The sequence below is a fragment of the Panthera leo genome, chromosome B1 (genome assembly GCF_018350215.1).
Source record: "Panthera leo isolate Ple1 chromosome B1, P.leo_Ple1_pat1.1, whole genome shotgun sequence".
NCBI classification, from domain to species: Eukaryota; Metazoa; Chordata; class Mammalia; order Carnivora; family Felidae; genus Panthera; species Panthera leo.
This window is the reverse complement of record NC_056682.1, coordinates 101,275,138-101,292,989: the sequence shown is the minus strand read 5'-3', so window position 1 is coordinate 101,292,989 and position 17,852 is coordinate 101,275,138. Positions and strand designations below refer to the sequence as shown.

The window sequence follows — 17,852 nt, the reverse complement described above, 5'->3', positions numbered from 1 at the left end:
AAATAAACATGAAAAAACAAAATTTAAGTCATCCTAATTGCCAAGGCGCCTGGGTGGCTCAACTGGTTAAGTGTCTGACTTTGGCTCAGATCATGATCTCGCAGTTTTGGCTTCGAGCGCTGCATGAGGCTCTGTGCTGACAGCTCAGAGTGTGGAGCCTGCTTCAGATTCTGTGTCTCCCTCTCTTCCTGCCCTACCCCTGCTTGCGCTCTGTCTCTCTCTTTCAAAAATGAATAAGCGTTAAAAAAAAGAATAATTAAATAAATAAATCACCCTAATTGCCATACATCATTTTAAAAAGCTTCTGAAGAAAAGAGAAAAGAAAGAAACAAATTTATCAGATGAAAAGCAAAACTCTGAATTGTTTTCTTTTAGATATTTTGGATTTAAAGGATTGAGATAAAAAATATCACTCAAAGAATTACAAAGTCTTAGAATTAGAAGAGAAGTTTATATTATTTACAATTTCAGTTCTAGTGCTTTAACTGACAGCTCGTATTTCATAAGACAGGTCATTTTATTATAGACAGCTTTTCAATTGGGGGTATTTGTTAAAAAATTCTTTTTACTGGGAGAAAGTTTTTCTCTTGTAAGTTCTTACTAGTCTTAGATGTAGATTTTGAAATATTATGTGGAAAAAGCCTAATAGCTCTTGAACTTCTCTTTAAGTAGTATTTTTCCCCATTACATTCTAACCAATAACCAAGTCCATCTTCTCACCTGCATCCCTCTTCCACATTCCTTATCTAGATAACTGTAGATGATGCTTAGCCGGCCTCTCTGCCTCCAGTCAGGCACCCATCCAGTTCATTCTCTGTGCTGTTATCAGAGTGGTGCTATTTCCAAAACACTAGTAGTAGTAGCAGTAGTACTCAGAAGGGATTATGTGCCAGGCACTGTTGTAAGCACTGTACTCGTTTACTCCTTATAATAACCCTAAGAAGTAGATTGTGCTATTTTCCTCAGTTTCCAGATGCAAAAGCAGGATAGAGTAGTTAAATCATTTGATGAAGTCTACACAGCTGGTAAGCATTAGAGCCAAGTTCAAGCCCAGACTTCTAGATTGAGAGCGCAGGCTTGCAAACTCTACATCAAGCTGTTTCTTAATCTTCCTTACTTAAAACACTTCAGTGATTGATTCCCATTATTGGGTCGGGTTTGACATGGCACATGATGCCCTTCATGCTCCAACCTGTTTCTCTTCTAGAGCTTCATCTCCCATTTCTCACTACTTTCTTTATATTCCTGTGAAACTAAACTACTTGTATCACCCAAATACACTGTTTTTTCACATATATGTGCATTTACTACCACCTCCTTCAATTTGCTCTTTTGGATTGTTCTTCAAGACTCATTTCAGGCATTGCTTCTTCTGGAAACACTACCAGGATTATTACCTGCATGATTGAATGAAGTGTTTCTTACCCACATGCCCATACCTTTATCGCAATATCATTATAATACAGTAACATTGCACTGACCGTATTTAATGGAAACTATGTATATCAGAAACTCCTCAAAGGCAGGGCTTATATCGGATTTTTCTTTTATGAGCAATTATAACCATGAAGTACACTGAATAAAGTTCCAAGTTTTTATTTTATTTGCAGATGAGGATTCATGGTGATGGCTTGCAGGGTCATAAATAAAAGAAGGCATGTGGGACTTCAGCAGCTTTCATCATTTTCAGGAACAGGAAGAACCTTCCTAGGCCCAGTAAAATCATCTAAATTTATTATTGATGAAGAGCGTCATGAAAGTATATTAATCAGTTCAGTAGTAAGACTTCTTGAAAGTTTGGATTTAACGAGTGCAGTGGGACAACTTCTCAATGAAGCAGTTCAAACACAAAATAACACATATAAAACTGGAACCAGTACCCTTTTGTTTCTTGTCGGTGCATGGAGCAGTGCCGCTGAAGAATGTCTTCATTTGGGTGTCCCCATTTCATTAATAGTGTCTGTAATGTCAGAAGGCTTGAACTCTTGCATTGAAGAGGTAGTTTCCCTTCAAGTACCTATCCACAATGTATTTGACCATATAGACAGCACAAAGACATTTTCTGGACTTGAAACATGTAGTGTCAGTTTGTGTCCTTTTCTACAGATCCCTTCAGATACTGGTTTACAGAAGGCGCATGATCTCAAGGATGTTGCCTCTCCATCATTGACCATTTACAAACTTTCTGGGATACCTGTTAGATCACCTAAACTCTTTAGACCTCAGGCTGAAGATGAAGCAAATAAAAACACATTACAGAATCCTCAAACTCTGAAAAAGAGTCTGCTCGCCGACAGCCGCTGTGGAAAGTCAATACTAATCCACAGTAGGCATTTTAATAGGACAGATAGTAATCGGTGGATAAACAAACCAGAGGGATTTCTAGAACAACATGGTGCAGCTACTCCCCGTACTTACAGATGTAATGATTTGGTAGAGTTGGAGATGGGTTTGAGTCATGGAGATCACAACAGCATGAAATTAGTAGATGAAGCAGTTCGACTACAATTTCAGAATGCAAGTACGCAACAAGGCAACTGTACAATACCATTTATGTTCGACATTTCAAGAATCTTCACTTGCTGTTTACCCGGTGTACCTGAAACTTTTTCTTGTGTCTGCCCAGGATATATCACTGTTGTATCAATATCTAATACTACTCTGATCAAGGAATTGCAGAATCAGCCTGTCCAGATTATTCTCATTGAGGGTGACCTCACAGAGAATTATCGCCACCTGGGATTTAATAAGGCTGCAAATATTAACACGCTATTAGAAAGCATGAAGGTTCAACAAGACAGCTCAGAAGAACAATGGGCAGATTATGTATTACAGGTATTAATCAAGTTCAATGTGAACCTCGTCCTGGTACAAGGAAATGTGTCTGAAGACTTAATTGAAAAGTGCATGCACAGTCAGCGGTTGGTAATTGGCTCAGTGAACAGCAGTGTGATGCAGGCTTTCGCGGAAGCTTCAGGAGCAGTACAGGTGGCCTACATTACACAAGTGAATGAAAATTGTGTGGGCAGTGGGGTCTGTGTGACCTTCTGGAGAAGTATTCCCTCAGATGTCATAGATAGGATCAACATACTGACAATCATGATAAAAACAGAAGGAATTAATTTGGTTACAGTAGTGCTCACTAGCCCACTCCCTGCACAGATGCAAGCCAAAGAAGACAGGTTCTGGACTTGTGCCTATCGTCTGTATTATGCTCTAAGAGAGCAAAAGGTCTTTCTTGGAGGTGGCGCAGTTGAATTTTTGTGTCTTAGCCATCTTCAAATGCTTGCAGAGCAATCACTGAGTAAAAGAAACCACGTCTGTTCAGGATGGCTTCATAATACTTCCTCTTGGCTGGCCTCATCTCTGGCACTATACAGATCAACTGTGCTGAAATGCCTGGCAAATGGATGGCACAAATACCTTTCAGCTCTCATGTATAACACTGCCAATTGCTCATCAGAATTGGGAGCCAGCACAGTCATTCAACAACATCTACAAAGTGCCACAGACTCTGGCTCTCCTTCATCTTACATCTTGAATGAATACAGTAAACTAAATAGTGGAATTTTTAATTCAGGCATTTCAAATAAACTGGAACAGATTCCAAGCGTTTATGACATTGTTACACCAAAGACTGAGGCGTGGCGCCGAGCTTTGGATTTAGTGCTTTTGGTACTTCAGACAGACAGTGAAATTATTACTGGACTTGGACACACACAGATAAATTCACAGGAAACAGAGGGCTTTTTATTTTTGTAGTGTTATTGGCTAAGTCTTTGGAAAATAATCTTTTATAATGTATCTTGCTAATAATAAATTTCCTAGTAGCCAAGTCATAGTGCCTAAAATGCCAGCTGTTACCAAGAAGAAAATTACTGATGTCTGTCAACAACTGCAGGGTCTGAGATTTCACCAAACTTACAGGCTAACAGGTGAGCCTGTTACTATTTCATGGGATGCTACAGGATACATGAGACACCTGGGCCAGAGACAAAGCACTTTTGTTATTCACAAGCAAAAGTGGTAGCCAGGGCTTCCTGTTGGTTTGTATCAGTGATGGAAGCCAGCACACACACAGTGATGGAACCCACACACAGTGGGTTGTGTTATAGAAAAGGAACACTGAGCTTGGGACTTCCACTGCTTTTATAGTCAACAGAAACAATCCTGTTCTTTGTCCAGGGGGAGTTGTTACCTCATGCCTCAAGGTTATTCAGTGTAAATACAAGCCAGAGACATGGACTGGGTAAAGGTCAGGTCCTTGTATTCATGGCATACCCAGAAATATGCAGTGTCACTCAGAGCCCATAATGGATGGCCTCTTCCAAATACTCACTCCTTAACCTGATGTGCTCTTGGCCAAACTTGAATTTTCATGTAAGAATGCCACTCTCTTGGCTAGTCCAATTAATCTGACAGGTTGTTTAGTCAATACCAAATCTATTTAATTAGTTTCATATAGCAGTCAATTAAGGCTACCGTCAGACTCTGAGCAGCAGGATGAAACTGGTCTGTAGTATTGATCTCAGTGACGCCCCCTAGGGTCTTGAATTTAGTCAATTTTAAATTCCAAGGGAGGGGTGTCTTTTTATTAGCATGAATGTACTGTAAGACCAGTGTGTCATACATTACGACCCATGCCAGGAAGCTTTGACTGAGTTGTTAATCTTCAATGTCACTGACAAAATTACAGGAGGTAATAGATGGCCAAAACACATCCCCAATCCCTAATGGAGAGACCTACTGTGGCCCATTTTCCCCACATACAAGCACATCCCAACAGGGCGAGGTCACTGTACTTAAAGATTTGTTGTGAAACCTAATTTGAATAACCATTATGTGATTTGATTAAGTCACATAGGTAGTGTCAGTGGTTGCAGCCTTATTGCTATACATGGCGAAATCCAAGGCTACTCAAACATTAATAGAAGTATAAAATCAGTCAGATTGAAACTAGGTTGTCCTGGTTCCTGTGTTTGTACATTTTCACATCTAGAAGCTGCCATTGATAGCATTATGAACTGCCTCCAATACTGAATAAGAGTCTTATTAAGGAGACAACTTTTGTCTGTTTGGCTCTCAGAGGAATTAAGTGCTATTACTCTGTCTAAATAATCTTGAGAAACTACTTGGCAAACAAAGTTCTGAATTTTGTTCAGGTTTATCAGCCACTTTTACTGGTAGAAGAAGATAATAGCCACAGTCAGAGCTACTGATCATTGACACAGGCTTCTAACTTAACCACCAGAACCATCATCTATCTAGTGAACATTTGGGACATCAGAACATTGAGGCACTCACACTAAATCCCAACCTGCCAAAGGATTAGGGTAGGTTAGGGCGTGGTAGTAGATGGCAGGAAGTTTGTCTCATTTCTCTACATGCAGTAATACCCTGAATGGGAAAATGTCCTCTGGCACTTTGTGACCATTTATAATATAACCATGTTATGTATTTTCATACAAATTTATTCTAATCTTAGTTTTGACTTTAGTCACTTTTTCCCCCTATGGGAACATGGACAAAGAAGTTTAACACTGGCACATTAGGGTCTTTAACAGTTGCCAAGAGATTGTTATCTCCCTGCATTCAAGGAGGCTCTTTTTTTCTTTCTTGGCCCTTGTCTTCAGTGTTGATGTCAACTTCTTTCCTGGGCACTTCCCAGTATCTGGGGAACACCCAAACTGGGGATCTTTCTTTTTGCCCTCCATATAACACTGTACCTCCTCAGTGTCCTACAGCCCTTGGTACCTTTGACCACCCTATGCCTAATACCAATTTCCCCTAGAATGGGAACTTGGGCACCTGTATCTAACAGAGCCACTTTCTTCCCCCAAGTTTCCCCACCACACTTGGCTTTTTCCTTAAAGCAGCTAAGGTCAGGGTGAAGGAGTTACCAAGAAGTGCAGAGGGAGAGAATGGTTCTGTGCCAGTAAGCAATGCTTTGCATTTAATTTTGGTTTTGATCAGCTGCCCAACTTGTGCTCAACAAACCTACAATTTTGATCTGCTCAAAGTTTTAGTTACTCATTGCTGGCAGCATTTGTTTCCGCTTTGAGGACCCCTTGACTTAGCAGCCACAGCCAAATTTCTTCTTGGCTAGAGCCGTGGGGGATGCTGCCTTGTTATATTAATATTGTTTCTTTTCCCACCCTGAGGCGAGGGAACAACAACCAATACATGATTTGACTGGTTTGTTTTAATCTTACTTCACATTGCTTATCCTCCAAACATAATTTAAGAGTGGGGGTACAGTGTGACAGTGGGAACTTATATTCCCCTTCCCCTTTCCAACTACTTAGGTGAAAACATTTACTGTTGGATCTCAGGAAGACTTATCTCTCTCAACCCAGCCCATTGGGTCCCTCATCTTTTCCAGGAAACTATGGCTTTCTCAGCCAAAACTGTCAAGAACTGGCAGGGTCTGAGATTTTGCCCTGTTTACAAGCTAACAACTAAAATTCCATGGGATACTGGCAGGAGACATGAGACTTCTGGGTTGGAAACAAATGGTTGTATAGTAGGCAGAGCTTCATGTTGATCCTCTGTCTTTCCAAGTCCCACAGGGGTACCATAAAAGCCTATGATGAATTCCTGCATATACAATGTGTTGTGTTATAGGAGAGGAACACCTAACTTAGGCAATTCACAACTTTTACAGTAAGCAGAAGTAAGCCTGTTCTTTGTCTGGAGTGAGATATGTCATCATTGAAGGTGACTCACTGGAAACACATCCCTGAGAAATGACCTGGAAAAAGAGAGCTCAACAAACAAAACAAAAAACAAAACCAAGAGAGCTCAAACTCAGCAAGAAAGTGCAGGGATGCTGAGAGCCCATCACAGAGCTCTATTGCTACTTAGTCATAAATCGAACATTGTAAGAACCAAATTATGTGTGGAGTTGAATATTAGAAGAGCTCTGGGGAAATAATATAGTAATTAAATTATTAATTACCTACCATGTTCCAGGCACTATTCTAAATTCTTTACATATTAATTTGCTAGGGTTGGCATAACAAAATAGCACACATTAGGAGGCTTAACAGAAATTTATTATCTCCCAAATCAGGGGACTAGAAGTCTGAGATCAAGGTGTTGGCAGAGTTGGTTTCCTCCGAGGCCTCTCTCCTTCACTTGTAGATGGATGTCTTCTCCCTGTGTCTTCATGTCTTCCCTCTGTATCTGTATCCTAATTTCCTCTTCTTGTAAGGACACTAATAATGGATGAGGGCCCTCCCTAATGACCTCATCTTAATTTAATTACCTCTTTAAAAAGCCTGCCTCCAATACAGTCACATTCTGAAGTACTGGGGACTAGGACTTCAACAAATGAATTGAGTGGGACACAATTCAGCCATAACACATATTACCTCGATCTTTGAAACATTTTCTCCATTGTATAAGAGGAGGAAATGAGCTTAATAATGTTAAGAAACTTGCCCAAAATCTTACAGCTAGTAGGTAGTAGAACAGGAATTTACACTAAGATTTTATCTGCTCCAAAATGTATTTCTAAGTATTAACTGTGATAGGAAGCTTTTTCTGTAAAGTAACAATAACAAAACAAGAAAAGAGAATGTCTAGTTTATAGCGATAATTTAAATATATTAGAAAATATAATTTGGTTACCTCTACTTAGGTAAAAGAATATAATTTTTGGTTTAATAGTTGTCTTAAATGTGATCACATGAAAACTTTGCACAGATCATCATTCTAGTTATATATACTGTCTTCAAAGTTAAAATAACATTAAGTGTTGAACTGTTTTTTAAAATAAAGTGTGTTATTTTACTTGTGTAGGTATCGATACTTTTACTCTCCTGTATACCATTAACACTTAGTGGGGTTTTGTTTGTGTTTTTTTTTTTAATTTTTTTAAGTTTTTTTTAAATTTATTTTTGAGGCAGAGAGAGACAAACCATGAGCAGGGGAGGGGCAGAGAGAGAGGGAGACACAATCCAAAGTAGTTTCCAGGCTCTGAGGTGTCAACACAGAGCCCAATGTGGGGCTCGAACTCACAGACTGTGAGATCATGACCTGAGCCGAAGTCGGACGCCCAACCAACTGAGCCACCCAGGTGCCCAACACTTAGTTTTTGTTAAAGTATTATGAAAATTATGAGCGCCACTAATATTAATACAGATTCTTAGCTCACTTTATATAATAGATTTTTTGTGAAGTTGGTATTTGTATTTATTAGTACGATTAAATATTTAGTAAAATTTTGTTATAAATACTTTCGTTTGAAAGTAGAAGTCTCATTTTATTTATTTTTATTTTTTTACGTTTATTTTTGAGAGAAAGGGAGAGACAGACCGTGAGAAGCGGAGGGGCAGAGAGAGAGGGAGACAGAATCCGAAGCAGGCTCCAGGCTCTGAGCTGTCAGCACATAACCCTTTGCGGGGCTGGAACTCACAAACCACGAGATCATGACCTGAGCCAAAGTCGGACGCTCAGCCGACTGAACCCCCCAGGCGCCCCTAGAAGTCTCATTTTAATATAGATTTTGTAAGTTCATCTTGTTTCCAGATTATAAAAAACTTTTTACTGTTGTGTGGTTTATCTGCTATTTTTCCAATTTTTTTAAGGAGTGCTTTTAAGTTGTAATTACTCAAGGAACTGTTCTGTCCTTGCAGACTGAGTCCCATCCCACACATAAACTTGATTCATTTAAATAAGTGAGTTTTCTAAGAAACCCTGTGCATAAGCAGGTAGACATTTTTCAAGAGACCAAAGAAGTGTTGACATCTTTGAGACCAATCTGCTTCTTTAAAATTATAGACTACAAAGAGGTTTGCAGTTATCTTACATCACATTATAGCCAGTCTTCCTAATGATAAATAACTCTTTCTGGACCAGGGGTTCATTAGCTCTTCAAAAAACAATCTTCAAGAAATTCTAGCAAAGGAATCCCTACAAATACCAGAATATGGGCAGGTGTACCTGCCTACCTCAACGCTGAATGGATGCAGGATCAGCAGAATGGAAGTGGGAAGCAGCAAGAATGAAGGGGTTACTGACAAGTCATTGTGAGCTATATTCCCTAAAACTGTTGAAAGGACTCTACCGGAAAGGAAGTATGGATGAACAGATTTGAGAATGGGCATCACATTCTGGATGAGTGCAAAGCAACAACAAAAACCAAAAACAACCCTACTTCTATGTGTTTGTGTGGATGCAAGAGAATTGATTAGTGCTGTAGTGCTCTAAGCTCTGAAGGTTATCAGAACTATTCAGCACATGCTTCTTTCCAGGAGGACTGAGCCATGGTCTAAGAGGGGAAAATGTTGGAAAGAAGTATAGAGCAGGACAAAAACATTTGGAATAAAGGAGAGGGAAAACTTACATTGGGAATGGTAAAGCAGTGTCATTTTGTATTAGGCTGGGTGGCCAGCAGACTCAAGAGGAAAAGATCTTCCTCTGTGGAAGGTCTGTAGACTTCTAGGAAACACAGAGCTAAAGGTGGAAAATCTTTCCAACTAGACTTCGCTTTGACAAATAGAGAAGGGTTACACAAAAAGGCTATATTTTTGGTCCTTCATTATAACAGGAGAGAGACCATGGGCCATGAAGCTGAGAAATTGACCGTGGTCCATCCCCATCTCCATAAGAAATCTCTCCTATGTTTGGATCCACAAAAGTCCACGTAATTTGGACATGAGGGAAAAAAGACATTTAGCCTCAAATGACCTTAGCTATTTAACCTCAAATGACCTTAGTATAAGAAAAAAGATTTAAATAGATTAAATAATTTGAACAGACCATGAGAACTTACCAGAAAAATACTCTAGCTATAAAGCAGATGAAAATTAATGTTTTTAAACAAGTTAAATCATTTAGATTGGAGCTTTTGAAAAAAACACACATTAAAAATGAAGATGTCAGAACAGATTATAGAATGACAGCTGACACAATTCAGAAAAGAATTGGATGAAACTACACGTAACACAACAGCACATAGAGTCCACAGAAAGCATGGTAAAGGAAGTAACCCAGGAGAGGAATCTCTTTCACAAACCCTTCTAAATTTTCATAACAGAAATCTGCATCGTATCATTTTTTTTTTAAAGATGCTGACCTAAATGGCCAAACTTTACAAAGGATGACTTTCCTATGCAAAGCACAGACCAGTATAACATTAAAGTCATTCTCTGGAACTTTTCAAAACCATTAATGAGTCATGTAAGTTTTGGGGTAGTCCTCTGGCTCACTAGTTCATGCCATTGTTTGACAATAAATAGCTTTATTTAGTGAGGGGGAAAGCAGTTCACGGTCTCTCAGAGAGGCGATGCCTTGCAGTCACCAAATGACAGGGTTTCCATGAGCATAGCCTTCCAGGCCCACAAACTTTCCTCAGGATAACAGGAGGAGATCATCATCAGAGGAATTAACTCTTGTGCTAACCAAATTCAGAGAATTGTTGTGGAAACCAAGATGCTGATTTTGCATTTATATTTGTAACATGACTATTAGAAAAAACAGAATACTCATATAAACTGAACCAAGAATTGTTTCCTCCTGTGTCTAAAAGTCTCTGGGGTTGGGGCGCCTGGGTGGCGCAGTCGGTTAAGCGTCCGACTTCAGCCAGGTCACGATCTCGCGGCCCGTGAGTTCGAGCCCCGCGTCAGGCTCTGGGCTGATGGCTCGGAGCCTGGAGCTTGTTTCCGATTCTGTGTCTCCCTCTCTCTCTGCCCCTCCCCCGTTCATGCTCTGTCTCTCTCTGTCCCAAAAATAAATAAAAAAAAAACGTTGAAGAAAAAAAAATAAAAGTCTCTGGGAAGCTAGGAACATTGTTTACTGAGGCTGGAATTGAAACCAAGGGACTCCTCTGATGCAGCACTAGCCAGACACCCTCTCATCAGGACAATGCTGGACACCCACCATGATCCAAGAAGGTTGCTCACTTCTGTTGTCATACTCTATTCAGGTGTTAGGTTAATTAAGTAAACACTACCTTCTTTTTACTCAATTCCATTTCAGACCAGCTTTCTGGTGGCAGCATCCTATGGCACCTTTGAATGTTAACTTGCTGATTTGGGAGACATCTCTCCAATAGTGACATCTAATAACCACAATCACCCACTTTGTGATATTCGCTAAACCCCCAGAACTTAACCATATCTGTTCTGGAAGCAACAGATCAGTCCCCAAGGACCAGCTAAAGGCTCTCCCTTTCATGATAAAAGAATGCTAAAGGGGAAGTACCTATCAGCTTCCAGGATGCACTTGTAGTGTAGTGAAATAAGCATTAGACTTAAAACTAGAAGATCTTTTTCATAATCTGACTTTGCCCCCTATGTGACCTTGGGCAGGTCACTTAACCTCTTTTAAATCTGTTTATCTGTAAAATGTATTCTTAAAGTGACTTTAAGGTTTAAATTAAATATGTATTATGATAATCTAACTCAACTGCATGCAGATATCTAGGGAAATAAGCATTTGGATCATTGTTATAAAGCAATTTTGTGAGATTTCTGTTTCTTTCCTGGCCTTAAAATTTTAATGATTCTCCTTTGTGCCCCTTCCTCCCTGACTCTCCTTATGGTGATTAGATATAACGCCCAGACCACAAAGGGTCAGCGTGCCTACTTTGGAGATAAGAGCAATAGGAAAGGAGAGTACTAGGCAAGAAGTATTTCACTTCTCAAGATGACTGGAGGAGAGAAGAACCCAGGCAGTTAAGGTTAATAATGATAAAAATTAATAATAGTAGGTTTGGTGTAGTGCTTTACCCTTTTAAATAGTTACTGACCCTGGTAGGCCACTTCTAAGAGAGCAGGACTACTCTCTCCCACATGGGTTTGCTGGCCTCAGGAAGCAAAGTCAAGTGCAAGCTAGGATGACTCAGGAGTGAGCAACAGGTGATTGTAGACCACAACACCCTTGGATCAGCCTACCTTGGAGTATGCATGTGTCATCTGTTACAAGTCATGATGTCAAGTTCTTATTGTGATTGCCACCTACTTTACTTTAGTATTTTGTTTACATAGAGCAATAGTTCTCAGCGTTGGCTTCAAATAAGAATCAACTGGGGACCTTTTATGACTGTTAATGTCCTGACCACATCCATAGATATTTATTTAATTAGTCAGAGGTCAGGGCTCCGGGCATTGGTATTTTTAAGAGCTCCCCAGGTGACTGGAGTATATAGAAAGACTGAGAATCATTGACATAAAATGATGATTTTTTTTCCTTGCTCAGTGTTCCTCAATCCCTGACTACACTGTAGTATCACCTGGGGAGCCTTTAGACAAATTGAATCAGAAGCTCTGGAATTGGGGCCTAGATATGTGGGTTTTTAAACCTTCCCATATGATTATAATGTGCAGCCAGAATTGATCATTGCTACTATAATGTAAATAGACTATGAAGAGATGGTATTTTTAATACAAAGTAATTGCTATCCTTCCTTGGGGCAACTGAATCCACATGTTCAGGGGAAATGCACAGTTTGCAACTTTGCAAAAATATGAAAACTCATGCACTTAGCTTCAGGCTGAGGAGATAATGTCAGAAAAGAGCAGAGAGATAAGGAAGAATAAAAAAAGAATAAATTGCCATGTATTATTTTATATGAAACAACTTGAATTCCTAAAATACCAGTAATCAACTTTAATTCAGCAATCATCTAAAGAAGGATCGTGCCTTGCAGAATATTGATCACAGATCTTATCTACCATTAAAGACCACTTCTTCATGCCAAGCATAGGCATGATGGGAAGCACTTTGTAGGCACTGGCTCACTTGATCTTCATGGAACTTCTGTGAGGCAGGCTCTATTATTATCTTCACTTTACAAATAAACTAAAATGAAGATAATAATAGAAATGATAAATAACAATACAAATAAACTGAGACACAGAAGCTAAGTGTTTTGCCCAAGGTACAAACTATTTAGAGGTGGATCCTGGTAGCAGGTCTTGAGAGACCCTAATGGCAGCCAGTGGTCTCTGAAGAAGAAAAACTGCACAGACAGGAAGGTACAATATGCTGCAAGACGAATATATTAGAATTTCTCCTGCTTATTTTATTTTTGTAATTTTAACTTTTTTCTTTCTGTTATATAATTTATGTATATTAGTTTGGTAGGACGTATATATAGAGAGAAATAAATATGCATATACTGGGGCATCTGATCAAAGTTTGAATATCGCTTCTCCAGAAGCTAATGGGTATACAAATAACAAACACAAATATACAAATTCTACATATGGCCGAATATCAGTCTATTTTGATAGAGTAAAGGTAAAATGGGAGCAAATTATTCATTATAGGGTCAAAATCAGAGGTGTCTAGATGTCTCAGTCATTGGAACATGGGACTCGAGCACATGGTCCATGGTTGTGAGTTTGAGCCCGGCCTTGGAGGGGGGGGGGGGGGGGGGAGAGAGAGAGAGAGAGAGAGAGAGAGAGAGAGATGATAGATAGATAGTAAATAAGTTCTTCAGTTTTTCTCTTTTAATATTTATTTTTGAGAGAGAGAGAGAGAGCGAGAGACAGAGCATGAGCAGGGGAGGGGTGGAGAGAGAGGGAGATACAAAATCTGAAGCAGGCTCCAGGCTCCGAGCTGTCAGCACAGAGCCCGACACGGGGCTCAAACCCACGAACTGTGAGATCATGACCTGAGCCAAAGTCAGATGCTTAGCCAACTGAGCCACCCAGGTGCCCCAACTAAACACATGTTTTTAACAAATAATTAAAAAATAAGAGGTGAAAATAAATATATTGTGGTTAGCTCTATCTTCTATATGTAAAATATTGTGATATACCTTCAAACATTTTGAAATACTGTTTTAATGAGCTGTTCTAAAAACCCTAGTTTCTTTGTTACTTTTAAATGAGTTTTCACCCTGTGACCTTTCAGCAATATATTTTTATGGAGCTTTTTAGACAGCTTAGACTGTATTTAAACTAGAGAATATTTTTTAAAAACTAAAACTAGAGAACTTTTAAAGTATTTTAGATTGACTCCTGGGATAACAGAGACCATACTGTGCAAGCAGCAAGCATGCTGATTTGCCTGGGCTGTTTTGTGGCCTCACTTCCAGGCTCTTAGATCATGTTGTACCAGCAATTACTTCACACCTGAGTGTGTCCTTGACAAATTTTACTGCATGTTCTGGCACCTCTGTTCTTCCTAAGTACTTTTATTTCTCTTCTCATAGCCAGACCCCATTCTTTTTATCTCTAACTATGGATCTCCTTTTCTGCATTCACATTTCCATCCTGGAAGGTTCTTTTGTTTTGTTTTTTAAACACATTTACCTTTTAATTATTTCCATTATTCTTCAAGAACATCTTTAGAGTAAACTCTTAATCTCTTTTCCCCCACACACAAAAGTAACCATTATTAATATTTGGTGTACAGTTTTCTAAGACCCCTTATGTGTACATGGATGTATATATATGTTTTTTCTAATCAATAGTGGGCTCAGACTAAATACACTGCCATATAACCTACTTCTGTCAAGTAAAGTAATATATTAAGAACTCCCCCCACCCCAAGGGGCACCTGGGTGGCTCAGTTGGCTAAGCGCCTGACTTGGGTTCAGGTCATGATCTCACAGTTCATGAGTTCAAGTCCCACGCCGGGCTGTGTGCTGACAGTTCAGAGCCTGGAGCCTGTTTCAGATTCTGTGTCTCCCTCTCCCTCTGCCTCTCCCCTGCTCATGCTCTGTCTCTGTCTCTCCCTCAAAAATAAATAAACATTAAAAAAAATATTTAAAAAAAAGAATTTCCCCCAATACCATTAAATAGAGTTCAGTAAAAGAACTGCAGCGGCATCATGTTATCCCAGCACAATAACCCAGTATAATTTCTTTAACCCATATCCTATCAGTCAATTTAGTTTGGGTACATGATAAGCAAGGCTATAAAAAATGTATTTGTACTGAATCTTACCTCTTATTCATGATTATATCCTTTGGATCAATTCTTAGAGATAGATATTGGGTCAACAGGTGGACATTTTAGCATTTGTTACATAATTTTGCCAAATTGTTCTTTCAAAAGGCTCTGCAAATTAAAGTGTCATTTCCACAGCCATTATTGACAGTGGATATTATTATTAAAATTTTGTTTGACTAATTTGTGGGACAATGTAATCTCAATCTTAATCTTTAAGAACAGTGATTTTCTTTACATATGTTTAAATGTTTATTTATTTTGAGAGAGAGCATGCGTAAACATGGGAAGGGACAGAGAGAGAGGGAGAGAGAATCCCAAGCAGACTCTGCACTGTCAGTGCAGAGTCTGACCCGGGCATGATCCCACAAACCATGGGATCATGACCTGAGCCGAAATCAAGAGTTGGACGCTCAACCAACTGAGCCACTCAGGTGCCTTGTTTTTAAAAATATTTTTAATGTTTGTAAAATGACTGTATTTTCCTTTAATCATTTTCCTTTGATGTTATGTTTACAAAGCTCTTCCCTACTCCAAAGTTATGTTACAATCACCTGTACAGACTTCTAGTAATGTTATGGTTTTGTTCATCTTTCACATTTAAATATTAATCCATCAGGGACTTAGTTTAGTAGAAGATACAAGACTCTAAAAGAACTTTTTCTAGATGGTTATCCAGTTGTCCCAAAATCATTATAGGATATTGTTGCACACTCAGATATTTCTTAGCAGTGAGTAGGAAATTCCAACAGAAAAAGAGATATGTTCTCAGTTGCTAGGAAGCATTTTCATAGCCTTCTAAATTATGGGTTCATACTGTTCAGTGTTCTATGATAGCACCACATACTATTGGAAGAGGAATACTGTAGAAACTTGTCACAGTAACAGAGATGAGAACGAAGGCAGCATCTTAATGATAAAAGTTTTCCTATGCTATCTTGACAGGTACTCTCCCAAGGAAGTGCTTTAAAACACACTTTTTGCTTTGTAAGAGTCATCAGAGCTTTACCCTGGAAAAAACCTAAAAGATTTCTTCTTTTGACCTGCAGGGGGCAAACTTCCACTCTTATCCTCTTTTGAAGTTTTGACCTACTGGTTTAAAGTCCTCAAAAGGGAAGGTGAGATTATTTTCATGTGAATTAGCATAAATATAAAGGTAAGGAGATTTAAAGTAAAAGGATAGTGAAAGTTAAAAGCAGTTCCTTTTTTTCTTATTGTATATTTTGAGATGGTCTGAGACATGAGTCAAAGTCCCAGGTCAGCTTATAATTAGCTGTGACTTTGGGAAGGTAATTGAAATTCTCTTGGCCTCTGTTTTCTCACCTTTAAATCACAAAGTTGCATGAGGTCATCCCTATTATACTTTCCAACTCTAAATTTTATGATTCTTGTTACCAACTTAAATCCCTGACATATTCTGAGTGATAGTAAAACTCATTGGAAAGGGGGCAAAAATGTCAAATTGTTCTTTCAAAAGTCTCTGAAAAAATTCTTAAAAGATTATAATGATTAGATCAGGCTTAAAGTTGATTACAAAAACTCTAGTGCATGATGTTTATAACATGGGGATTTCAAACACTGGCCAATTATGGATTCAAACCTTTATAATCACTTATTTTATTACAAACCAGAAGTAATACAATAGAGACTTAAATTACTTGTTTCAATGATCTGAAAAAAAATTAACTTAGATTGTTGTCACCATAGCCATATCCATAAATTACAATGAGTTCAAAAGAAGCATATAAGTTATAAATCTGCAAGAAACCAGAATATAAAATATAAAACTCAAAGGAAACAGAATAATATATGTATCCCTTTTGTGGGTGGAAGATAAATTAGCAGATATTTAAAAAAAGAGGAAGGGGGCACCTGGGTGGCTCAGTCAGTTAAGCGTCCGACTCTTGATTTCAGCTCAGGGCATGATCCCACAGTCATGGGATTGAGTCCCACATCAGGCTCTTGCTGAGCACGGAGCCTGCTTAAAATTTTCTCTATCCCTCTGTCCTTCCCCTGCACTCTAAATAAATAAATAAATAAATAAATAAATAAATAAGAGGAAGCCATTAAACACAAGATATTTTTTTTTCATACTACAAGAATAAAAACATTTTGAAATGACAGGAAGAACTAAATGTGACACACTATTAAAGGCTTATTGTTTTAATTTTTTAAGTTTATTTATTTATTTTGAGATAGAGAGAGAGAACCAGCAGGGAAGGGGCAGAGAGAGGGGGACAGAGGATCCAAAGTGGGCTTTGCGCTGACAGCAGCAAGCCTGATGTAGGGCTCAAACTCACAAACTGTGAGATCATGACCTGAGTGGAAGTTGGATGCTTAACTAACTGAGCCACCCAGGTGCCCCAAAGGCTTACTATTTTAAATAGTATAAATATGTATAATCCAGGCAGCTGTCAGGGTACCTAAACTCAGGCTAAATCTGACCCAAATCTTAAACCCAGTTGCTCTGATATCAAAAACACTTTCAGGGTGCCTGGGTGGCTCAGTTGGATAAGCATCTGACTCTTGGTTTTGGCTCAGGTGATGATCTCGTGATCTCACCTTTCATGAGTTTGAGCCCTGCGTCAGGCTCTGTGCTGTCAATGCAGAGCCTACTTGGGATTCTCTCTCTCCCTCTCTCTCAGCCTCTCTCTCTCTCTCTTTCTCTCTCTCTCTCAAAATAAATAAATAAACATCAAACAAACAAACAAACAAACAAACACTTTGAGTGGAGCACCTGACTGGCTCAGTCAGTGGAATGTGCAATTCTTAATCTCAGGGTTGTGAGTTCAAGCCCCACGTTGGGAAAGTGTATATTACTTAAAAAATAAAAACAACTTCTGGGAATTTTATTGTGCACCCCACACACACAGTTTTGCTTCTCTCTGTCTTCTGTATTTTATTGGTAAGCTATTTTTTCTTTCTTCTTCTCATCCTTTACTTCTT

At 38.9% G+C, this 17,852-nt stretch overlaps 1 protein-coding gene across 4 annotated transcripts in view; it reads left to right on the top strand.

Annotated features, from left to right (window-relative positions):
• BBS12 (Bardet-Biedl syndrome 12) overlaps nucleotides 1–17,852 on the top strand; it is a 68,238-nt gene that overhangs the window by 9,207 nt on the left and 41,179 nt on the right. For 3 of the 4 annotated variants that reach the window (XM_042935563.1, XM_042935565.1, XM_042935564.1), the window contains 2 exons: nucleotides 1,611–3,935; nucleotides 15,852–16,024. In XM_042935563.1, the coding sequence (XP_042791497.1) occupies nucleotides 1,621–3,762 (2,142 nt within the window). In that variant the 5' untranslated portion in view covers nucleotides 1,611–1,620 and the 3' untranslated portion in view covers nucleotides 3,763–3,935; nucleotides 15,852–16,024. Of the gene's footprint in view, nucleotides 1–1,610; nucleotides 3,936–8,862; nucleotides 8,880–15,851; nucleotides 16,025–17,852 lie in introns of those variants that run through there. The other variant, XM_042935566.1, reaches the window with a different exon arrangement.